Raw genomic sequence first — 24,447 nt, 5'->3', positions numbered from 1 at the left:
TGGAAGCCCATTCCCCTGGGCAGCAGAGGCATTGGCATGGCTCTTTCCTCACCATGGGATGTGGTGCAGCTTTGCCAGCAGCTTCCCTGAGCACAGAGAGGAAACAGTGGGACCTGAGCAGCCTCAGGACATCCCCCAGAGCAGCTTTGTCCTTGCACCAGGGACTGGGGACCCCATGCACAGCCCTAAGCCCAGCTGGTGGGTGGGAGCTGCTTAAGAGCTTTAATTTTGGGGGCTGTATTTTCACAAGAAAAAGCAGCTCTGCAGCCAACACCAAACTCTCAGACCCTGCTGCTGCCAGGTGGGTCCACAGCCAGAACTCCCTGCAGCTTCCCATAACCACAACATTTCAGCAGCCACTTTTAGACACTTGGCTGGGACTCCTGAAGAAAAACCAACCCATCTGCTCTGGGTGTGTCAACACGAGCGTGGAAAGAAACCCGTGGGTGAGAGGTGTTGGTGCAAAGCAGGGGTTTCAGAGCTGCTGCAGAGCCCAGGGACCTTCCTTGGCTGCTGCTGATGACAGGTCCAGCTCAGGAAGCCTTTCCATGGAGGTGGCACTGGGAAGGGCCCTGATTTCAGGTGTCTGGAGCAGTGGATGTGCTCTGGAGCAGCACTGGAGCTGCCCAGCTCAGGGCTGGTCATTGTTTTGTGTCTCAAGGCACTGGGTTTGACGAAATGCTGCCCCAGTGATGCAAATCAATGATGCACTTGGCTCTGCAAGGGTTTTTTGGTCAAGCCAGCACACTCTGAAAATATTCTGCATAAAGACCTCAGCAGTTTTTGGCTTGGCTTGGGAAAAATTGAGTTAGTCAGTGAATTTTTAATTTTTTTTTTTTTTCTGGTGGCCAAGAAAATGTTGGTGCCCCACACAGAGGGAGATCCTCCTTCCTTCAATTTAGCTTTTAATTGCAGGCATCAAATTGTCATTGAAATAAAAATATTGGATATCCCAAGGCTGGGGCCAGCCAGGCCTCCCTGGGGCAGCACTGAAGCCACTTTTAGGAGCCCCCCAAGCTGTTTTTTGTCCCAGGTGAACCCCCTGTCCTGTGCAGGTGTCTCCCTTGTGGAGCTGTGGGAAGCTCTGCTCCCAGGAGGATGAATCACGGTGGCAGAGCTGGGTTTGTTTGCTCTTAGACTCCTTCAAAGAGAAGATTCTGTGGTGTTGGGCATCGTGCCACCGGGCACAGCGTCTGGGCAGAGCAGGGAAGGAGGGTCTGGATTTGGCCATTTGGTGAGATTGTGGAATTTTGCTGTTCAAAGTGATGCTCACCATGGATTGAAGCCCCTTCTGTGGGGCAGAGAGGGAGCAAGACATTCGGAGGTGGGAGGACACAGTCACCCTCTGGAGGTCCCTTTTCCCTCTGCAGATGAAGATGTATCCCAGGATAACTTCTGTCAGCACTGGTATGGGGTCAGCCAGGGCCAGGCAGCTGGGGCAGCTCTTGGTGGCCAACGGTGCAAGGAAGATCAGAAGGACATTTCCACCCCCAGAAGGTTTTTCCTGTGGAGGTGGAAGTTATTTCACTGCCTGTTCCTCTCACTCTGGCTCTGAAGCTTTTGGAGCAGCATGTTCTCCCAGTGGGAGACTTTTCCATGGATGGCAACAAGCTGGGAGCTTGGGCAAGGTCTGAGGCAGAAGAGAGGATGGCAGTGGTGGGAGGCAGGAGAGGCTGTGGGAGGGACGGAAGTGCTGGAGATGAGACCCAAACTCCCCTCAGCCTCACAGCCGCAGGACTTCTCCCTAAATCCGGCAAAATTCACTGGCAAATGAGGGTTTGAACCACTCACATTTCATCCCCAGCAGGACTCCTTCCCTCCCCCTCTCATTACACCAGCATAACTGTAATTATCCCAGGTATAATTAACAGAAAGCACGTTCCCAGTGTCAGCAAGCAGCCTGGGTGTGTGCTGAGCCCACCTGGCAGAGCTCTTATCTCTGCCTCACAGCAGAGGGACAGCACTGCTGGGGACCCCAGGGAGGGCCCTGCCAGCAGGACAGCTCAGGGACAGCCTGGTGGGGAGCTGAGGGTGGCAGCTGGCAGGTACAACACCCCAAAAGTGGCCAGAAAAAGTGCAGAACTGCAGGGACACCCCAGCCCCCTGTCCCCAGTGAGGACATGGTGTGGGAATGAACTCCTGACCTCTCAGGCTTTGCAGCCCAAATCTTTGTCAGCCAGGAGCCATCGCTGGTGCCTTGTACCAGCCCAGGGTGCCCAGGAGATGGGTGGGACCAGAGGAGAAGGGTGGAACCAGAGGAGAAGGGTGTGCAGGCAGATTGAGTTGGTCCAGTGCCCAGATGACACAGTTCCACCATTCACATTTCTACCCCAGTGAGAGGCTGGCCTTGCCCACACAGTTGGCATTTTGGGGACACTGCATGGGCCCCCACAGAATCATGGAAATATTTGGGCTGCTGGAAAACACCTCTAAGATCATCCAGTCCAACCATTAACCCAGCACTGCCGTGTTCACCACTAAACCACATCCTCAAATGCCACATTCACATATTCTTTGAACACTTTCAGGGGTTGTGGTTTCACTTTCTGTGCCAATGCCTGATATCCAAATTTTTCCTGATTGAAACCTCCATTGGCACAACTTGAGTCCATTTCCTGCCATGTTCCCTGGGAGCACAGCCCGACCCCCCCGGCTGTGCCCTCCTGGCAGGAGCTGTGCAGAGCCACAAGGGCCCCCTGAGCCTCCTTTGCTCCAGGCTCAGCCCCTGCCCAGCTCCCCCTGCCTCTCCTCACAAGACTCCTCCTCCAGCCCCTTCCCCTCTCCAGGGAACTCAAGACACTGGAGCCACAGGGATGACCCAGCAGAGCCGTGTCCACTTCTCAGCCATGCCTGGGTCCATGCCCAGTGTCACAGCAGAGCCAAGCCCAGCAGAGCCGAGCCCAACAGAACCGAGTTTACCTCAGCAGGGCTTGGCCAGGCCACACAAGCCAGGCTGCTGCTGGCCAGAGCCACCTCTGGGTGTCTGCACAAGGCTCGGCTCCAAACCCACCCTCGGCAGGGAAAACCTTTGCTCGCTGTTTATCTTGACTGTCCTGTCACGCCCGGCCTGGGGCACCCACACCAAACCCTTCAAGCCGTGTTTCCCCAGGGTTTTGGGGGTCGGGGTGAGGCCCTACTGCCCCACCAGGGAGTGCACGTTGGAAGAGGCAGTGAGGCGATGGAAACACCCATCAGTCACCCCGGCAGCCCATCGAGCAGAAAATGGATGCAAGGCACGGCTGGATCCAGCTTTTCACGTGTTTTGATGACCGAGAACCCGGGCTTGAAGTGATTTCTTGCACCCTCCTAACCCACAAAAGCTGCGGCTGCGGGACCCGCCCGCGCCGCGGGCTCTGTGCCCCACGGCCGGCCGGAGCCCTTGGGAGCAGCTGCCGCTTCTCTCTCCGTGCAAGTGCGGGCACGTCCCGAGCTCTCCCCAGCGCCGGCTCTTCCCTCCTGGTTCCCTGCGTGCCCCGCCAAGACGGGGAGAAAATATTCCATGAGCGCATCAAGCGCTCAGCCTTCCCCCAGGGCCCCGGGAGCGAAGCACGGCGGGACAGGAGGGGCAGAGGGACAGGAGGGCACAAAGGCGCTGCCCGCGGGCTGCCCCTTTAACATGGAGGAGCCGGGGCAGAACTACCGCTCCCAGCGGCCAGCGCCGCCCGCCCTGCCCTGCCCGGGCTCCGCACGCCGGGGGCTGTAGTTCCCCCGCAGCCCCGGCTTTGTGGGCAGGGGACGTGGGGAGGGGGAGGCACCAAGGGAGAAGCGCCCCAAAGTTGTGTTTGTGTTGGTGGAGGGTGAGGAGGCGCCGCTGTGCCGCTGGCGCTCGGTGCCCCCGGTGCGGTTCTGGGGCAGGAGGGGAATCAGCGCTGTTGGGGGCTGGGGGAGACCGGGCTGGGGGGACTTGGGGTGTCCCAGCTTGGGGGGCTCGGTGTGCACCAGCTGGGAGTGCCAAGGCTGGGGGGGCTCGGTGTGCACCAGCTGGGAGTGCAAAGGCTGGGGGGGATCGGTGTGCCCAGGCTTGGGGGGCTCAGGGTGCACAGGCTGGGAGGCTTGGGGTGTCCAGGTTGCCCAGCCGGGGGGGCTCAGGGTGTCCCGGCTTGGAGGGGCTCTCTGTGCACAAGCTGGGAGTGACAAGGCTGGGGGGGTCGGGGTGCTCAGGCTAGGGGGGCTCGGGGGACTCGGGGGATGTGGGATGTCCAGGGGGGACTCGGGGGCTCCAGGATGTCCAGGCAGCGGGGTGCAGAGCGTTCAGGATGCCCGGAGTAGGGGGGAAATCAGGGAGCCCAGGCTGGGGGCGCTCAGCCACATCCCCGCCAGCCCGGTGAGCGCCGGTGGCGGTGCCAGCGGCAGCGCGGGGCTGAAGGCGGGGCTGTGCCCGCACCCCGGCCGGGCAGGGGCCACGCTGGGAGGGCGCTGCGGGCTGACCCCAGCCTGGGCAGTGTGGCAGGGTCGGGGCACAGCCCGGGCACGTCCCGGCCGGCTCGGGTTCGGTTCGGTCCGGTCCATCCCGATCCGATCCGTCCCGTCCCGGCCCTTCCCGGTCCCTCCCGCCCCGTCCCGGCGGCGCTGGAGCGGCCTCGCTTTCCCGTGGTGCAGCGCGGCCGCGGCCCCGCCGCGCCGCCATGTTGTCGGAGTGAGCGGCCGGGGAGAGGCAGCGGCGAGCGGCCGGGGGGGGCCCGGCATCCGTCTGCATCCGAGCGCTCCGCCCGTGAGTACCGGCCCGGGGCCGGCCCCGCCGCGCCGCGGACCCCCGCGGACCCGCCGGTGGGCGCATATTGGCGGGGGGAGCGGGAGGAGAGGCCCCAGGCCGCCCCGAAGGCGAGCGGCGGCGGGGGCGCTGCGCCGGCGCTCCCGCCCGGCTCCCTGTCGGGGCCGCGGCCTGGGCCCATTGTTAGCGGGGAGGGGGCGCGGGGGGACCCCCGGGCCCCGAGCGCGGCCCCGCGGGCGCTCCGGTAACGGGGACGGGGGTTATTGTTGGGGGGGCGCGGGCCCATCCCAGCCCTCAGCCGCCTTGGCCCGGGCCCGGCCCGCCGGGGGCTGCCCCTCGGTCTGTGGGGCTCCCCCTTCTCCTGGGGAGGGTCTGCCCTTGCTCCTGGACGGGTTTGATCCCGGCGGGGGCTCCCCCTTGTCCCGGGCCTTCAATCCTGGGAGGCTCTGTCGCTCCGGCCGAGGCCCCGCTTTGTTGCCCCCAGGGCTCCGGGGGTGGTTGGGTTCCTTCCCCCCCGATTTTGGGAGGGTTTCGGCGGCTCTGGGGGTCCCTGGAAGGGGAGAGGGTCGGGGCTGGCAGAGGGAGGGAGGGAAAAAGCAGACAATCCTTTCCGATGTGCTGGGTGACCCTGGGGGTTTTGTGTTTGTGTGGGGTTTTTCTCCCCCCTTGTTTTTATCTCGTGCTCACATAACGACAGCCTCGGCCCTTGTGAGCTGCAAAGTTGGAATTTTAAGAGCCTCTCGGGCCAACCTGAGAAATGCTCTGATTTTTTTTGTTGTTGTTATTGTTGTTGTTTGCTTTGGTCAATGTTTAATAACTTTGTTCGGAGCAGAGATTTTATTAGGCAGATCATGAGTAAGGAATTTCCTTTATTAAGAGGGATGGAGGTGGGGGAAAGGGGGACCGTGGGTCCTTTTGTGTTTCAGTGCTGGTTTTGGGAATCCGATGGGTCAGGAATTCAGTGCTGCGGCTCCCCAGGTTTTCACGAAAACACAGGGATAACGTTAAAAGTTCTGCTAGGCCACACAGCTCTCAAACAATGGCTCTGCTTTCATTTCCAGTGGAACTTTCCAAAAAAAACCCACCCAACCCAAACTCCTCCGCTTTGGGGTTGAACTTTTTTGGAACGATCGTTTTACATCGTGTTAATTTTGTAATAATCTGTGATTTTGAGGGTAATAGGGAACCAGAGCCGGGAGGATCTGGCTGTGGAGCCGGGCTCTGTGTGGATTAAAGCTCCTTTATTCAGTGTTGTCACCAGCGGTACTTCAAACTCGCAGGGAGATTCCTCCGAAGTTTTTTGTTGTTTGTGGAACGTCCCATAATCTGCAGTGTTCTGCCTGCGGTGACAACACGGAGCAGCTCGTTTCCCCACCGCGTTTTCACGCAGGGAAGAGCAGAGCCGCCTGCCCTGAGCGCGGTGGAGCAGCGTGGAAGCCTTTGTTTGCAAAGCCGGGGTTTCACCTGGGAAAAGTTGATCCTCTGTGTTCAGGAAGAGTTCGGGAGTGCGAGAGGCTCTGGAGGCCCCGAGCAGCTGCGGCTTTGCAGTGCCTGTGTAGGTGACTGCCCGTGTTCCCGGCGCTCCGGGAGCTTTGAATGACAGGATTCAGCTGTCCCGCTGCTGCCTCGATCGCGGCATTCCCATAAAAACACGGCTTGGAACTAAACTTGAACTACCCACAATGCTCCCTTCCCCTTTGCTCCCTTGCAAAATGTCGCCTTTGCCAAGTTTTCCGCTCGTGTTTGGAGCAGCCCAGAGAGGAAGCGCCTGGGAGCAGCCTCTCCTTAATCCATTGACTGAGATTTTCTGGACCCTCTTGATTTTTATAACACCTTTGTTAACTCAGAAATTAATTAGTGGCTGCAGCCTTTTGAAGGAGCAAAGACTGTGGCAGTGCAACTTTGTATCTTGTTTCTCACTGGAAATGGGCTTGTCACAATCTATAGATACTGGGAATTTTTTGGTGGGGATTCATAGTGTCTTCCTTTGTTTGTTTTTTTTTTTTACAGTCTGCCCTGAGATAACTTGTAACTTCCTTTCAAGGGGCGGCTCAGATTTCATTGCTACAGCTAATACCCACCTCAGTTTGATGACAAATGAATTTCTTACCATTAATTACTTAATTTTTTCGTTCTTTTTGCATGGAGGAGCTTGAGTGCTTCATGTGATGTTACCGATGGATTTTGATATTGTTCGCTAAAGGGAAGTTAAGAGGAAAATGCCATTAAACTGAATTGTAGTCTCAAAATCAGTCAAGGTTTAGTCATATCGTGTTTTCAGTGTTTTTTCAAGTATGTGGGGAAGGTGGTGATTTCCAGACTCTTTGAAAGCTGGAGGAGTGAGTCCTGTTGGATGTCCCTGGTATTTAAGTTGTGAGTGTATAAAAAGCCCTGCAGAGTGGCCCTGGGGGCTGTGTATGTGCAGCACCGAATTATGTTGGAGGTGCAATTAAAACAACCTGATCTCTGCAGTTTTCAGAGTCATTTTCCTCTCAGCATTAACCCCATGCTCGACTCGTGGGGCAAACCTGACAAAGTTGGATCAAAGATAGGACTCAGATTTTTTATTTTGGTCTCCCCACCATTAGTAAATTGTTCTTGGAAGTAGTTTGTAGTAGAGTGTTGTTCAGGGCTACTACGAGGAGCAGGGAGGGAACAGAGCTGCCTTTCAGGCCCTCGGAGGCGCTGGCAGGAGCAGGGCCAAGCTCTGCAGCCACCAAGGTACAGCAGTGGAACATCCTGGGGCTGCTCTGCCAGGAGCTTCTCAGGGCTCCACCGCCCCAGTTTCATCCTCAGAGCTCTGTGGGGCTGCATTTGGATACCTCAGGTGATAAACTGTTGATCTTTTAAATGAAGATTAATTCAGACTATCCCATGCCTTTAAAAATGAATTTGGCTTGTTGTGTGAGCATTACATAATGGGGGGAAAACGCTTTGCTGTTCACACCTGTAGTGTCTTTATTGCTCTGATAGTCCTGCCTTAAAATAACAAACAAACTTCTGTGGTTTTGTGCTGCTGGAATGTTATCAAAATATTTGGGGAAAAGGAAGTTAGTGAGTTGCTGTCAGCTTAATGTGCAGGTTTTTGTCCTGCTCACAGATCATTTGGATGCATGTAAAACATTTGAGTTATTTAATTTATTGGGGTATTTTACTGGGGTGGTCAGTGCTCTGGGCACTGAAAGTCTTTTGGAGTTGTCCAAATTTCCCCCAGTGCCATCCACAGCAGTACCAGCAGTGCTGGCTGTGCCTGCTCTGGAAAGTTCTGCTGAGATCCCAGGTTTGCTGTTCTTTCTCTAGGGAATTGCATAAAGCATGTCCATGGGTTTTACTGCCTCCTGAGCACACTCCTGAGTTAGCAGGGAGGGCACACGCGGTGTTTGGGCTCCGTGAGCTGTACGAGCAGAAATCCGGGATTTTAAGTTTGCATTGAAAAACAAAAACCAAACCAAAACCAAACCAAACTGTTGCTTTGCTGCTTTGCATGACTGAGGGAATACTTTGGGATACAGGGGTCTTGAGTGTTATATGGATGGGGGACCAGGCCCTTTTTGCCTGGTGTAAATGGACACAGCAGGTTCTGGTGTCACTGCCTTCCATGGGTTTTTGGGGGGCTTTTTCCCCGCAGTTTTCCAGTCATGTCTTGTCCCTGGCAGAAATTGCCATTGTGCTGCTGCTCCGTGGGCATCCTGTGCCTCCTGCTAAGCCTGTGCTGCGCAGAAAGTGGGATCCCCGTGGGTTTTCGTTGGGATCCCCGTGGGTTTTCGTTGGGATCCCCGTGGGTTTTCGTTGGGATCCCCGTGGGTTTTCGTTGGGATCCCCGTGGGTTTTCGTTGGGATCCCCGTGGGTTTTCGTTGGGATCCCCGTGGGTTTTCGTTGGGATCCCCGTGGGTTTTCGTTGGGATCCCCGTGGGTTTTCGTTGGGATCCCTGTGGGTTTTCGTTGGGATCCTGTGGGTTTTCGTTGGGATCCCCGTGGGTTTTCGTTGGGATCCCCGTGGGTTTTCGTTGGGATCCCCGTGGGTTTTCGTTGGGATCCCCGTGGGTTTTCGTTGGGATCCCCGTGGGTTTTCGTTGGGATCCCCGTGGGTTTTCGTTGGGATCCCTCTGGGTTTTCAGCGGGATCCCCGTGGGTTTTCGTTGGGATCCCCGTGGGTTTTCGGGCGGGATCCCCGTGGGTTTTCGGGCGGGATCCCCGTGGGTTTTCGGGCGGGAAAACCTGTGTGTTTTCAGTGGGTTCTGTGGATTTCTGGTGGGATCTCTGTGGGTTTTCGGTGTGATCTCTGTGTGTTTTCAGTGGGTTCTGTGGAATTCTGGTGGGATCTCTGTGGGTTTTTGGTGGGATTTCTGTGCATTTTCAGTGGGATCTCTGCATTTTCGGTGCTGTTCTGGCTGCTGGGTTCACGGAGTGAGTGAGTGTTGGAGGAGTCACTTTTGCCACAGCGATGTTCCCCTGCCAGTCACAAGATGGGTGTGTTATTTAATGCTCAAAGCTGCAGCTGGGAGGATTTCATGTCTCTTTCCCCTCTCTTTCCCCCATGTGCCCCTGCAGGTGTTGGTGGAATGAGCGTAGCGTGCGTTTTGAAGAGAAAAGCAGTTCTGTGGCAGGACTCGTTCAGCCCCCACCTGAAGCAGCACGCTCAAGACACAGCCAACCCCACCATGCCTGTGGTACTGACATCTGGCACAGGCTCGCAGGCTCAGCCACAGCCAGCTGCAAACCAGGCCCTTGCAGCAGGGACACACTCCAGCCCCGTGCCCGGATCCATAGGAGTGGCGGGGCGCTCCCAGGACGACGCCATGGTGGATTATTTCTTCCAGAGGCAGCACGGGGAGCAGCTCGGGGGAGGAGGCAGCGGCGGCGGCGGCTACAACAACAGCAAACACCGCTGGCCCACCGGGGACAACATCCATGCAGAGCATCAGGTAGAAAACCACTCCCAGCTTTCCCAACTCAGCCTGCAGCCTTCTCAGAGATGCTTTTCATGGTGCTCTTCTAAAGCTGGAGCTGGTTCTGGTGGAGTGGCCACAGTGGTGCTGTTTGTTTTCTCTTTTCAGGGTGGCGGTGCCCTGGTAGCTCTGAGTTGAAAGGTTTCTTGCTCTTGAGGATGTTGAAATCCCAAATCCCAATCCACTCCCTGTCACAGTTGAATGCATGTTTACAAAATTCATCACTCCCTTTATTGATTTTTTTTTTCTGATGTGTGAACCAGCATAGCCGTGACTGCTGCTGCTGCTGCTTTTCAAATCTGTTGCTGTAGTTAAATAATTCTTATGTAATGGTATTACAAAACTGCCAATGCATGTAGGTTGGGCTTTTACCATTCCCAATATTGGAAAACACAGGAGTGGAAGTTGCTGGTGGTATGTTTGACTGGGTTTCTTTGCTTAGGGGTTGGGTTTTTATGGTTATCATGTACAGAGGAGGGTGGTGATGAGGAGTGTAGCTGAACTGAGAAGAGCAGCTTTAAGAGTGTCATCAAGCAGTGGTTTTAGGACCTCCTTAGGGCCACTCAGTCTCTAGAGGGGTGGTGGGCCAGGCTGTGTGCTGGTGCTGTTTACTAGAAGTCCTTTCAGCAGTTGCATTGTCACTCGTGCTGCAGTTAAATGAGTGGCTGACTCACTCCACTCTGTCTGTGACCTGTAGCTCACTCATCAAAGACACACGAGTGCTTCCTCTCCGAGGCAGCAGAACCCAAGTGTAAGCACATTTTAAAGCAGAATGATCCCCACAAATATTGCCAGGGCAGCAGACACAAAGCTTTTGCAACCTTTGTGAACATCTCCTGCCTCCAGTTTCTGGATCTAAGCGGCCAAGCCCTGGCTCCTCTGCTGTGCCTCCCCAGGGGATGTGTTGCCAACCAGAGCATTTAAAAGCAAACATTGCAGGGAATTTTGCAGCCTCACTGAAGGCAGTGTGTACATCAACAAAGAAATAAACCCAAGTGCCCTGTTAATTTGTTCTGGAAGAAAAATCACATAAAATACTGCAATATGAGGTAAAGAGCTAGAAAAATATTGTTGTTATTCCCTTATGGAGAAATGTAGTATTTGGGTATCAATTCAGAAGAAATAACTTCATTGAAACAGATGTAATTTTTCTGTTTATTTTCCAAGTTTTCAGTCACTAACTGTAAAACTTTCTTCAAGAGACATCAGTGCCAGAGATCTTAATGTTTTAAGTTCTGAAGGAAACCATAAGCAAGAATTTCTTCCTGTGAACTTGTAGGTTTTTCAAATCAAAGCAGCCACGGAGTCTTGGGGTGGAGATGCCTGGGCAGGGCCTGCTATTGTTTGGGCATTTTGTGGCAAGATGACTTCATGAATTAAAATGATGTCATAAATTCTCAATCCTCTTTTCCTCCAGCTCACACTTTCATCCTCCTTTTACTGCAAATCCCTGAAAGCAAAGACAACAAAACTCTCTGGAGATAAGGGGGGTGGGGACAGGGCACTCCAAGCTCGCAGTCATTAAAAACTCTGCTGGTATTCGAACTTTTATTTATTTAATAATGGAAAGACTTAAACTTTCACTCAAACAACAGAATCCTGCCTCTTCCAGAGGCTTGTCCTGTTGTCAGCAGAAGTGTTGCTCAGCTTGATTTTCTTCAGTAACTTGGGGAATGGAATGATCCTAATAAATAACCACTTAATGAAAGGAAAGCTCATTAACTTTTGCTAGTTTAAATGAACTTTTCAAATCCAGTTTCTGTTGTGAGAGTGGGCAGTGGTGAGAAGGTTGTGTGGACAGAGGATGGAGCTCACAGATGATTCTGTGTGATGCTCTCAGTTTCCCCTGTGAGTTCTGTGAGCTGAGGCTCAGGAAATACCCACCAGGCCAGAATTAACGTTGGGGTTTTCATCTGCTCTGCTTCCTGCTGCTTTTACACTCTGATAAATGGGGTACAGCTGTAGTTCCAGTGTTCCAGTGTTTTTGCATTCAGTGCTCATCTCCAAGCAATCTTTGTGTCTAATTTCTTCCAGGTCAGCTCTGAGGTGGGGCACTAACCCTGTTCTCCTCAGTCTTGTTTGATATTGGTGCTCCACTGATTGATGGGCACTTTTATCAGAGTTTGCTGCTCCATCCCTCTTTTTCCATGGTTCTCTGCTTGCCTCAGGGTTTTGCTCCTGGGAAGCAGAATGCAGGATATGTGTAATCCTAGCACTGCCATTCTTCTTGACTTCTTGGCCACCTCCACATCTGCTGCTTAAATTATAAATTCCTTGGAGCACGGACTAATCTTATGCATGCAGAATGATTTAATTCAGTTTGGGTTTAGCTGGGGTAGAATTGAATTTGGCCTGCAAGAACAGAAGTGGCAGGAAGTGCTGGGACATGCAGGGAGGTAGGGAATCATTAGGGATGTCTCCTGACTCTCTTTCTTATGGATGCACTTTTATTGCTGTACTTTTCATTTTAGACTTTCAGAGATGGTTTAGTGAGGGCCCAGCCTTGAAGACTGGTTAGGAAACTCAGTAGCTAAAAGATAATGGGAAGTCAGAAAAAAAATAATTATAGGCTAATATAGGTTAATGTCTGCCTAGAGCTTGGGAGGTCGTGATTAAAGGTAGAAGGATTTTAATTGTTGAATCCCAGATTCTTTTTGTTGCATGTGTAGACAGACGTGTGTCTGTTGGTGATAACACTGCAGTGGCTTTTACCAATGATGACATTTCATGGTGGCATTAAACAGCCAGGAGTGCTCTGAGTCACACCTGAGCTGCAGTCCCCTGACTGACTTCCCATGGGTTTCATTGTGCTGTTCCTCCTGGAAGCTCTGGGAATTGGGCTGAGAGTGGCTTTAGCAGGGATGGCTCAAGGAAAAGTTCCTCCCAAGGAAGGGAGGACAGAAGCTCCTTCCTGTGGTGTGCTCTCCTTGTGAGCAGCAGGAAAATGCTGTGTCTGTTTGTGTTTTGCTTAGAAACTTTCTTTTCCTGTTGCATTTTCCCCTTCTCTGGAAGGTGTGTTTGGGGCCAGGTTTTTATATAAAATGAAACAATTAAAGATGCCCCTGTCATTTCACAAATGTAGGTGTCAAAGCTTCACCATCCACACAAAAAGCTGATATTGTCTTCTTTGTCCCTGCAGACACTGAAGTGATGCTGGGGTCAGCCTTTTGATTTCCTAACTTGGTCTCTCGAGCAAAATCTCAGCTGTTTGCAGCTCCAGATCCTTAATCACCAAACTTCTATGGAAGACACTGACCTGCAGTTTTTTCTCTTTTTATCCACAGAAAGCAGCAGGGGGAGGCTGAGGTTCAGGGTCCCCAGTAATTTTAATATTGGAGTGAGCAGGTTTGGGCTGTCTGCTGCCTGGTTGGTGTTGGGCAGTGTTACCCTGGCTGCAGGAGAGTGTTTGTTTGTGGGCTGTTTATCCTGCAGAACCACGGGCAGGGATCAGGACATCACGTAGGGAGGCACAGGATGGCTCCAGGTGAGGAATGGCCTGGCTTGGGTCTGCCTTGGTTATGAAAGGTTGCACAGATCTCCTCCCAAACCCCAACAGCCTCTGCTGCTCCTGGGGGCAGTGCAAAGACACTCGGGATATTCAGCTGGGACAAGTTATCAACACTGAGCAGGTTTTCAGGAAAATTGGCTGGGTTTTCTTGGCTGGGGTCTCCTGTGGCTGGTGTGTGTGTGTGTGTGTGTGTGCCTGAACTGGAGTGAAGGGAGAGTTCTGTGGTGTGTCCCTCTGGAATTGCAGTCACTGGAATTGCACTCGGGTAGTGTGGGAGTTGCTTGGTAGAAGCAAATGATTTTAGGCATTTGCTTTCTCTCAGAGCATGTTTAATTAATAATTGGAGACAATAGAACTCTGCAGGGATGGTCTTGTTGAATGTGGGGAATTTTTCACATGGAGTTGGTGAAGAATAGTCAGCACAACAGGGCTGGGACTGGGCTTTCTGCTCAGTTTTGCCTTTTGGCAGTGTGACCATGTGAGTTCTTCACTGGGAGCTGGATCCAAGCAGAGGCAGGAGGTAATTCTGGTAATTCTGCCCTCGTGGGGCACAGCTCCTCCAGCCAGGCTCCTTCCTGCCCTGGGAGCAGCTGGATCTGAGCATGTTTGCCAATGCTGGGTGCTGCTGGCAGGCACCGTGGCCAGAGCTTGTCTGAAATTCGTGGCAAGAGCCTCTAAAAAGGTCCTGGAAGCGAAGGCAGCCCTGGTGTTCTTTGTTCTTCCAAAGGGAAATCCTGGCTAAGTGATGCTTTACTCTTAGGACAGAGATTTTGCCCCATCCCTGGCTGTGTCCAAGGCCAGGTTGGAGCGACCTGGGACAGTGGAAGGTGTCCCTGCCCATGGCAGGGGTGGAATGAGCTGGGATTTGAGGTCTCTTCCAACCAAACATTCCATGATTTCTGATGTGCCTGTGGATATGTGCTCCACATAATGGGATGTGTTGTCTGTACTGGGGTTGACAGCATGGAGTGAGTCCCTTGTCACACAAACCATGTGACAGCACCTGTGGCTCAGCCCTTGAAGGTGGTTTCTGCCCTCTGTTTCATTAAACCTGTTGAGTTTTCATGGGAACTTCCTTGTGTCCCAGTGAAGTGCTCAGGGCTTTCCTTTCCCTGACACTGAAAGGGCTGTGCTAATTTGATACCCAGGTAATTTGAAACACAATTCCTTGCTGAAATGAAATGTCTGGTTTGGCTGATCTGTTTCACAGAGATTTCTCCATAGTGGAGGGGTAGCTTGGGAGGAGAACTGGAACATTTAATTTGATTTTCTGCTTTGTGTTGCTCCCTGAAAATTTCTCCTGAGGTAGAAGGGGCATGAGTAGATTGGCTTAGTTGGATATTTCAGGTTGGAAAATCCTTGTGGTATGCAGGGGAGAGAAAACACTCTGAAACATTCAGAAAGATACTCTGACACTCTGCTTCTTCCAAATCCATGGATTTTACTGTTCCTGATGGGCAGCTACAGATAAGATTGTCCAGCTGGGCTTGCCCAAGTGTGTGCTGGTGTTGGGATTTCTCTGTGGTTGTTGCTGTTCTGCTCTGCTTCCTTGTCATGGTGCTCACTCAGGAGGAGCAAAACCACTTTCACATTACTGAATTTGCAAATTCAGTGTTTGCAGGAGACTTCAGGTATTTCAGTGGGTATCTTGTATGAGTGTGCTTTGAAAAGAGGTTTATTACAGAACTTGTCCTGCTTGTTTTCTCCTCCCCTCTCCCCAACTTTGCTCTCCCCTTAGCAGCTCATTTGTGGTTTGCTGAGTTGCTGTGACCTCCTTGTGCTTCTGCAGAGCAGGTTGTGATCCTGGGAGCATTTTTGCAGATGGGTGAAGCTTTACAGTGGATCTGAGCCCCACAGTCCCTCCCCAGCCACCCCAATCCATCCCCAGCCGCCTGTTCCTCGTGAACTGCCACAAATTCCAGCTGCTGATCAGAAATCTCCATGAAGAGCTGTTGCAGGGCATTGTCTCTGGCCTGCCTGGCTCAGAGAGCTCCCTCCCTCTTAGGTGTATCAGGGATGATTTCCAGGCTGCTTTCCCTGAGTGCTGATGTCAGGCTGAACAAACACTCCTTTGTGCTGCTGCCATGTGATGCTGCTCCCTCCCGGCAAGGAGCTGCTCTCAGCTCTCCTGTTACTCCTGCCTTTGTTAGGGGTAACTTCTGTTCCAGGGCAGTTGTTTTTATTGGGAACATCTGGCTTTGCTTCTTGCCCTGTTCAGACTTTCATTCTGGGCTGAAACTCGACTGTTGCTAAACCTCAGTGAGTCCCTGTCAGGGTGGTGTGAGGCCACTCTCATCTCTTCTGACAGAGGTGCAGTTAAACACTGCTGCATCCCTTCTCCACATCTTTTTCCCTCTGAATTTAAACCTGGGAAGGTCAGAGTGGGGCTGGGGGTAAAAGGAGAAGCCCCCCAAGGTCAGATCTTAGCATGGCCCCAAGCTCTTGCACAGACCCATGGCTCCAGGCACATCCCTGGGGTGCAGAAGATGGTTTTCCCAAGGGATTGCCAGCTCCAGCAGGACAAAACTAAGGTTGTTTCTTCCCTAATCCAGTATTTTTGAATCCTGCACCCCAATATGTGCCTGAGACATGGCAGGGTAACCTAAATTCCACATTAATGAAGCGCTTCCCTGGGTGGATAAAATGGGAGGAAAAACATAATTAGCTAAGGAAGGAGAGCCCCTCTGCAAGGCTGCCTTTGCTGCAGTTATTTCTGGCCCCTGAATCATTAATCAGCCTGGCCCCGTGCCAGGGAAGGCATTAGCCAATCTGCAATTTCAATGGCTTTTTGCTTCCAGTGCTAATGGTAGTAGCAATTCTAACCATGAATCCTTTACTACAAAAATAGTAGTTAAACCACCTAATCCTGTCTAATACTTGTGACTTCACATTCTTTCTTTACCCACTATTGTTATGGGAGAAGGCTAAAAATAGGGCAGTAATCAGTTGATGGAACAAGGTATTTTAACCCTGCCTCTGGTTGTCAGTGCAGACCTGTTGAGGAGTGTGTGATGCTTTCCTTGCTGTCAGCTGGGGAATGCATTTCCCCTCTCCTGGATGCTATAAATTGTCTGACTGCACTCAGATCTGGCATTTTTTGAAATAACCTCCTCTGTGAGCTGTACAAACTCAAGCAGCCTCCCCCAGCTGAAGGAGGATTTGTTTCCATCTGTAATTTGTAAACCTTTAGTTCATTTCAAGAGTTTTAACAATCGTGGGTATATAAATCAAAGTATTCAGCTGTAGCTTTTGGTTTTCTCCTCTCCATTCTAAGGATGTTTCTTGGTTTTGATTTTCTCCTCTCCATTCTAAGGATGTTTCTTGGTTTTGGTTTTCTCCTCTCCATTCTAAGGATGTTTCTCGGTTTTGGTTTTCTCCTCTCCGTTCTAAGGATGTTTCTTGGTTTTGATGATTTTTGTTCTTCCTGTCTCAGTTCTGGTGTTTTTGGTTTTCTCCTCTCCGTTCTAAGGATGTTTCTTGGTTTTGGTTTTCTCCTCTCCATTCTAAGGATGTTTCTTGGTTTTGGTTTTCTCCTCTCCGTTCTAAGGATGTTTCTTGGTTTTGATGATTTTTGTTCTTCCTGTCTCAGTTCTGGTGTTCTTGTAGTAATGTTGCCTTTTTTTTTTTGAGGGATGTTTTACTAAAGAAGTGTTTGGTTGGAGTTTTTTGTTGGGTTTTTTTTTTTAATTAATTGCAAATTGAGCAAGACTTAAAATATAGAGGCTAAATGGATGGAAATACTACATTCCCACTTGCAGAGTGCACAGGAGTTAAAAATAAATATCCAAGCAATAATCACACTCTGAAGGTGCTCTGGGTAAGCACCTGGCATGTACAAATAGGGAGAACTTGGGATCTCATCTTGTTTTCTCACAAACAAAACAAATGCTGTTGGATCTTGCAGGTTGGAAAGAGATTGGAGCAGCCTGGGACAGTGGGAGGAGTTCCTGCCCATGGCAGGGGTGGAATGAGAGGGGCTTTAAGGTCCTTTCCAACCCAAATGAGTCTGGAATTGTGGGATCTTAGAGCTGAGAAATCAGGACATTTGTCTCTGCAGAGAAATACAACAATGACACAATTCCCCACATTTCTCTGCAGCAGTGGAGGAGCAGAACAAGAGAGATCCCCCAGCAGAGCTGAAATCCTGGGAGGCTCCTCAGGCCCTGCAGGAGCTCAGGCAGCAGCAGGAGAGTCCTTCCCACCATTTGTGGTCCCAGCACCCATCCCTGGCCAGGCCTTTGTTTGCCAGGGTGGCAGAGAGGAGCTGAGGCCAGAATTCCTCGTGGAAGGGTCTGTGGGATTCCCTGGGGTTGGTTTGCAGGGCTGAGGCCAGAATTCCTCGTGGAAGGGTCTGTGGGATTCCCTGGGGTTGGTTTGCAGGGCTGAGGGCAGAATTCCTCGTGGAAGGGTCTGTGGGATTCCCTGGGGTTGGTTTGCAGAGCTGATACCAGAATTCCTCGTGGGAGGGTCTGTGGGATTCCCTGGGGTTGGTTTGCAGGGCTGAGGCCAGAATTCCTCGTGGAAGGGTCTGTGGGATTCCCTGGGGTTGGTTTGCAGGGCTGAGGGCAGAATTCCTCGTGGAAGGGTCTGTGGGATTCCCTGGGGTTGGTTTGCAGGGCTGAGGGCAGCACTGGGCCCTGTAATTGAGTGCAGATCAAAGGAAGACTGAAATGATCCATTTGCATGTTCCAGCTTCAGGAGTTCCTGGCCAGGAGAGGAACTGGGGGAACAAATGTTCCAGTTGAGGGAGGGGAGGTGGATCCTGGGCCGAGGGAGGATGGGAGCAGGGAATGGGGCCAGGTGAGGAGCAGGGGGTGGGAATGGGAACCTGGAGAGCTGGGGCTGGCAGAGGTTTGCTTTGCAAAATAGAAACAGATCATATAAACCCTCTTCAGTCACTGCCATCCCCAGTAAATACAGGTATTTACTCTGTTTAATGTTCAACATTAAAATAAAAAATCATAAATCCAGCTTCACAGTGCACTTTTAGAGACACTTTAGATCATCACTAGAATATTTCTTAGCTCAAATATTTCTTAGCAAATATTTTTTAGATTCTTTTTCTCCAAAGAAATTTCTAATTAGTTTTCTGGGTTTTTTTTCCCTCTTGTATGCCAGATTGTTTTATTTCTTTGTTTAATTCCACTTGCCTTTTGCTTCCTGTGAAACATCTCTTGGATAAGGAGAAAGAAAAAGAATCCTTTGGGGTTGAGAGTGAAATTTAGCCTTGGATAGTTTGGCTGCCTGTCTGCCCAGGTGAATGTAAATTCTACATAAATGAGGATTCCTTAATATATAAAAACTGGTGTACAATCCCCTGGGATACCTGAAATGTGATACAGCCCTGCACTTGGAATTTGTATGTAAAGGTCATTTTAGCAACCATATTTGCTTAATATAAGGTGCAGTATTAACACACACTGTTGACATTAATATTTACCCAAAATTACAATTCACATGCTTTGCTGGTCGCTCTCAGGGCATGAAAACCCCCCTTGGATTATTCTAGAATGAAAAATACAGTCCTGGAAATCTGCAAGGTAAATTCCCTGTTGTTTTCATGCTAATTTGTTGGGTCTTCAGCTCGGTGTTTAGTAATCAGAAGGACAGTTTGGGGCCCTGGCTGCTGTTAATTGACCTGAGTGCAGAATCCCTTTTGACAAGTGCCATTCCCCGGGGCCTGCCTTTGCTGGGCTCCAATGAGCTGCAGTTTGCAGCCCCAGCAGTGCCCTGGCTCCTGGCTCTGGGGCTGCTGCAGGGTTGGGATCCTGGCATTCTGTGCTTTCATGGCATCTCAGGGGCTTTGGTTCAGAAGGGACCTTGAGGCTCATCCCATCCCACCCCTGCCATGGCAGGGACAGCTCCCACTGTGCCAGGTGCTGCCAGCCCCAATGCCCAGCCTGGCCTTGGGCACTGCCAGGGCTCCAGGGGCAGCCACAGCTGCTCTGGGCACCCTGGCAGAGCCCAAACCTCTCCAACCAGGCCTGGCCAGGCTACAAACCCCCTGTGGCAAATGGCACTGGGGGCACCTGGAACCATCCAGGAAATCATTCTTTCCTTTCCTTTCTCCATTTGCTGCAATGGTTTTTGGTGCTGGTTTCCATCCTGGATTGAGGAATGGGAATGCCAGAGTGGTTTGGGTGGGAAGGGATCTTCAATGCCAGCTCATTGCAGCCCAGGGCCACCTCCCACTGTGCCAGGTGCTGCCAGCCCCAATGCCCAGCCTGGCCTTGGGCACTGCCAGGGCTCCAGGGGCAGCCCCAGCTGCTCTGGCAATTCCAGCCCAGCCCCTGCCCACCCTGCCAGGGAACAATTCCCAGTTCCCAAGATCCCACCCAGCCCTGCCCTCTGCCACTGGCAGCCATTCCCTGCCTCCTGTCCCTCCATCCTTGGCCCCAGTCCCTCTGCAGCTCTCCTGGAGCCCCTTCAGGCCCTGCAAGGGCTCTGAGCTCTGCCTGGAGCCTTCTCCTCTCCAGGGGAGCACCCCCAGCTCTCCCAGCCTGGCTCCAGAGGGGCTCCAGCCCTGCAAGATCTTTATGACCCCTTTGCTGTGTTGCAGTTTTTTACCCCAGGGGACCCCAGGCCTGTTTGGGGTGCAGAGCTGGAGCAGGAGGGGCTCAGTCCCTGTCCCTGTGTTCCTCTGCTCTCTCCAGGCTGTTCCAGACCTGTGGATCTTTGGTGATGTCTGTGATGAGCATCTCAGTCTTTGCTCTTCTGCACGAGATAACTTGGAGAACTTAAATCTGTGATGGGGTGTGTGCAAGGGGCTTGGAGATGGGGAAAAGTGTCTGCCTGGGTTTGTGGGGTGCTGGGTGAGCGGCAGGTCAAGCACACAGAGCATCCCCAGCTGCTGGAATTGTGCTTGGTGCCTGTCTGGTGCAGCTCCATCCATTCTGAAATGTTCCAGACATGGACAGGGGCTGGTGTCTGGGTAGCTTTGGGACAAGGAAAACATTTGCTCTGAGTTGTTGTCACTGAGTTTTGCGATGCTGAGGCTGTCTAATCGTATTTTAAAGGAAAGAAAGTGCAGTTGTCCTGTGTGAGGTGGCTGCCTGACATGAATGAGCTGCTCGAGGGCTGGAAAATCCCCGTGGATGTGTTTGGTTCAGAGCTGCTGAGAGGCTCCTCTGCAGTGTGTGAGGTGTGAAGTGGCCATTGACCATGGGACAAATGGGTTTGGGCTGTTGCACTGTGCAGTACAGGAGAGCTGGAAGCATTTCATGCTTTTTGTCCTCCTGGTGCAGGATTGGGTGTCTGCTGTTGGAGTTGTGCAAGGCCCCTGGAGCACCTGTGCAAGGCCAAGGGGGTTGGGAGCATGGTGAGATGCAGGGTCCTGCCCGTGGGTCACCACAGCCCCCAGCAGCTCCAGGCTGGGACAGAGCCTGGGAAGCTGGGAAAGGCCCTGGGGGTGCTGGTGACAGTCTGAACACGGACCCAGGTGTGTCAGCAGCAGCAGGGTGACCATCAGGAGCAGGGCAGTGACTGTCCCTGTGCTGCCACTGCTGGGGCACCTCGTGACAGGAGAGACCCTGAGGGGCTGGAGAGTGTTCAGGGAAGGGCTGGAGCCCCAGGAGAGGCTGGGGGAGCTGGGCAGGGGCTCAGCCTGGAGCAAAGGAGGCTCAGGGGGCCCTTGTGGCTCTGCACAGCTCCTGCCAGGAGGGCACAGCCGGGGGGAACAGGGACAGGAGCAGAGGGAACGGCCTCAGGCTGGGCCAGGGCAGGCTCAGGGTGGGCACTGCAGGAATTTCCCCATGGAAAGGGGGCTCAGGCCTTGGCAGGGGCTGCCCAGGGAGGTTTGCAGTGCCCAGCCCTGGGGGTGTCCCAGGAATGCCTGGAGGTGGCACTCAGAGCTCTGGGCTGGGGACAAGGTGGGGATTGGGCACAGCTGGGACTCCATGGTCCTGGAGCCCTCAGTGATCTGGGAGAATGAATGAGGTTTGGAGGTTTGACAGAGAGGAATCTGCAGTGAGGAATCCAGCTGTGCCTCAGGGATGTGCAGTGAGGAATCCAGCTGTGCCTGTTGGGTGTGCAGTGGGAATCCAGCTGTGCCTGTTGGGTGTGCAGTGGGAATCCAGCTGTGCCTGTTGGGTGTGCAGTGAGAATCCAGCTGTGCCTGTTGGGTGTGCAGTGAGGAATCCAGCTGTGCCTGTTGGGTGTGCAGGGGGAATCCAGCTGTGCCTGTTGGGTGTGCACTGGGAATCCAGCTGTGCCTGTTGGGTGTGCACTGGGAATCCAGCTGTGCCTGTTGGGTGTGCAGTGAGGAATCCAGCTGTGTCTGTTGGGTGTGCACTGGGAATCCAGCTGTGCCTCAGGGATGTGCAGTGAGGAATCCAGCTGTGTCTGTTGGGTGTGCAGTGAGGAATCCAGCTGTGTCTGTTGGGTGTGCACTGGGAATCCAGCTGTGTCTGTTGGGTGTGCAGTGAGAATCCAGCTGTGCCTGTTGGGTGTGCAGTGGGAATCCAGCTGTGTCTGGGTGTGCACTGGGAATCCAGCTGTGTCTGGGTGTGCAATGGGAATCCAGCTGTGGCTTTGCCCCGTGTTTTTCAGCAGAGATGTGGAACTGGTGCGGAGCAGGGCCTGAGTTCCCCCCAGCCTCAGGAGGTGCAGTGATCCCCTGGTTGTGCTCCAGTTTCTCAGCGTGGCTGGTGGTGAATCCCACTTCGGGATGTGTGCTCCCACGGGGCAGGCAGGGAGGGGTTTCTGAGTCAGTGGAGTGGCTGGAGCTGGAGTGTGTTACAGTGACACACATTCCTGTGTTAGTGTGTGGAAATCCTTCGTGAATGAGATTTCCATAACTCCTGAGTGCATCCACACGTTCATGGTGAGGGGAGGGATGTTCTTGTGCACTGAACTCCTTCCAGAACGTGGTGCTCGTGTCCAGAGCCCTCATTTTGTGAAGTGGGGTTCCATGGGGTGTGTGAGCAGAAGGGAGGGGTTCCCTCATCCCCAGGAGGGCAGCAGCTCCTGTGGGGATGTGCACTCTGCATCCCCTCCCAGAGGCACAGCCTGCCTGCAGCAGCCTTGGGGTGCTGCTGGCTGAGAGCAGAGGGACTCAGGTTTGCTTGGATCACTTCCCAAGGGATTGGGACTCCAGCTGCCCTCTCCTTGTGTGATTCCTGATTCCTGAACTGTGTGGAGCTCACCTCTCCCTCCCAGGATGTCACATCAGCTTCAGGTGTCAGGGCGTTGCTGCCTCGTGCAGCCGATTGATCCTGGCGTTGTCTTCTGGATTTCTTTCAAATCTCTGCTTCAGTGGTGAGCCACATTTTCTGGTAATCAAATCTCATCAGCATCAATGTTCATCTGGAGAGAAGTTCTGTCTCTGTGGACCTCCTTGTTTCTTGTGTTTACACCAGCCTGGCTCTGCTCTGTGCTCCTCAGAGCTCAGGGATCAGAACAAGAACAGATCCTGATGAGGTGGAAGATCAACTCTATTGTTTGATGGCCATTCCAGAGGAATCCCTGCCTGATGGAATGCAGAGGTGTTGGTAGTCATGGCTTTGCCTTTGTGTTCTGCTCTTTCAGACACTTTGTTCTTGAAGGAGCCCTGTGATATTTGTGTGCAGTGAGGTGAAAATGTGTTGCTGTTGAACATTACAGGCACTGAGAAATGGGAAAAAGATCCTTTGGGTGCAGTCTTTGAAAATCAAATAAATCTAATGATCAATGAAGGGAAAGAAAGTGTGTGAATGAAAGAGCTGGAGAATTGCTGTTTATGGACACTTTGAGTGCAGAGTGGCCAAAATCAGGCACAAAGACCTGATTTAAAAATGCTTTTATCCATATTTGTTAAGATTCTTGAAAGAGAGATGATAAGGGATGTGAAATATCTGTGAATGAATAATTTCTTCGTTTCCTCACATCTGGTAGCTGATAGAGAAGGCAATTTTTATTTTCTGCTTTTCATCATGGCTGGGGTAAGGGATACTGGAGAGGGGATGGGGACAGCCTGTTTGTTCTGTGGCATTGTCTGGGAGCCACCAAGTCATCAGCAGGGCTGGAGCACCTCTGCTCTGAGGAGAGGCTGAGAACTGGGGTTGTTCAGCCTGGAAAAGAGAAGGTTTGGGGTGATCTCATTGTGGCTTTCCAGTGCCTGCAGAGAAAAATGGAGAAGGGACTATTGGCACAAACCTGGGGTGGCAGGGGGACATGGCTTCAAAGTGACAGAGAATAGGTTTAAATTCAATGTATGGGAGAAATTATCCCCTGGCAGGGTAGGGAGGGGCTGGGGCAGAATTCCCAGAGCAGCTGTGGCTGCCCCTGGCAGTGCCCAAGGCCAGGCTGGACAGGGCTTGGAGCAACCTGGGACAGTGGAAGGTGTCCCTGCCATGGCAGGGGTGGCACTGGATGGGCTTTAATGTCCCTTCCTACCCAAACCATTCCATGTTGACCAAACCAAGTAAAAATATCTCTTAATGTCCTTTTGGATTTTGCTGGGAATGTAGTGATTGGATCTTTGAGCAGCTTTGTTTTGAGGTTCCCCCAGCTCAGCACTGGGAGATAGTTGGTTTGTTTTGGGGAAGCTGTTGGGCACACTGAGCAGCCTTTGTGTGGCTTCTGTGGTTTGCTGGGACATCACTTCAGCAGCTGTGAGTTCACATCACCTTCTGAATCTCTCTGTGCAACTTCTCCATTCCTCAGATGTCTGATGGAAACAATAATTTGCTCTCTGCCAGCTTTTGTGGTTTGGCACATCTGGAGGTTGCAGCGCTTTCCATGAGTTCAGCTCGAAGTGCTCCACGGAAGAGTTTGGTCCCAGTGACGTTTCTGTGGCACCAGGCAGCTGAGCTGTGGCAGCTGCAGAGCAGGGGTGGAGCTGGCAGGGGAGGGGAGCCCCTGTGGCTGCAGTTTGGGGAAGGGTTTCACTCGGTGTCGGTGGCCCATGTGACAAATGTCACTGCAAAGGGTGGCAAGGCTGAGGCAGAACTGAAAGCAACTGAGGTACAGTAACAAGAGATTTTAAACCTGATTTTTAAACTGGGATTCTGAGTGAGTGAGTGACCCCTGAGGATTTGCAAATGATGTAAATAACTAATAAATAATTCACTAATATACCACTTATCTTCTGCAAAGTGTGATGGCCACAGAATAGAAGAATTTAGACTGGAGGGGATTTCTAGAGGTTAATGTGGTGCTTTCTTCTGTCTGATTCTTAGATGAGATCTCCAGAATATTGTCATAGATGAGACCTAAAGAATATTATCTTAGAATAGAAATAAAACATAATCCCAAGGTCTTGGTCCTGCTGGAAGTGGTGCTGCAGTATCAGAAGTCATGG

At 52.3% G+C, this 24,447-nt stretch overlaps 1 protein-coding gene across 7 annotated transcripts in view; it reads left to right on the top strand.

Annotated features, from left to right (window-relative positions):
• Positions 1–4,617: 4,617 nt before the first annotated feature.
• The window catches only part of PUM1 (pumilio RNA binding family member 1), a 94,276-nt gene continuing 74,446 nt past the window's right edge, over positions 4,618–24,447 (top strand). For 6 of the 7 annotated variants that reach the window (XM_036396955.2, XM_036396952.2, XM_036396954.2 and 3 more), the window contains exons 1-2: positions 4,618–4,711; positions 9,264–9,637. In XM_036396955.2, the coding sequence (XP_036252848.1) occupies positions 9,275–9,637 (363 nt within the window). In that variant the 5' untranslated portion in view covers positions 4,618–4,711; positions 9,264–9,274. Of the gene's footprint in view, positions 4,712–4,748; positions 4,768–9,263; positions 9,638–24,447 lie in introns of those variants that run through there. The other variant, XM_054517199.1, reaches the window with a different exon arrangement.

Source organism: Molothrus ater, chromosome 24, assembly GCF_012460135.2.
Source record: "Molothrus ater isolate BHLD 08-10-18 breed brown headed cowbird chromosome 24, BPBGC_Mater_1.1, whole genome shotgun sequence".
NCBI lineage: Eukaryota > Metazoa > Chordata > Aves > Passeriformes > Icteridae > Molothrus > Molothrus ater.
This window is presented reverse-complemented; position numbering and strand designations above follow the sequence as displayed.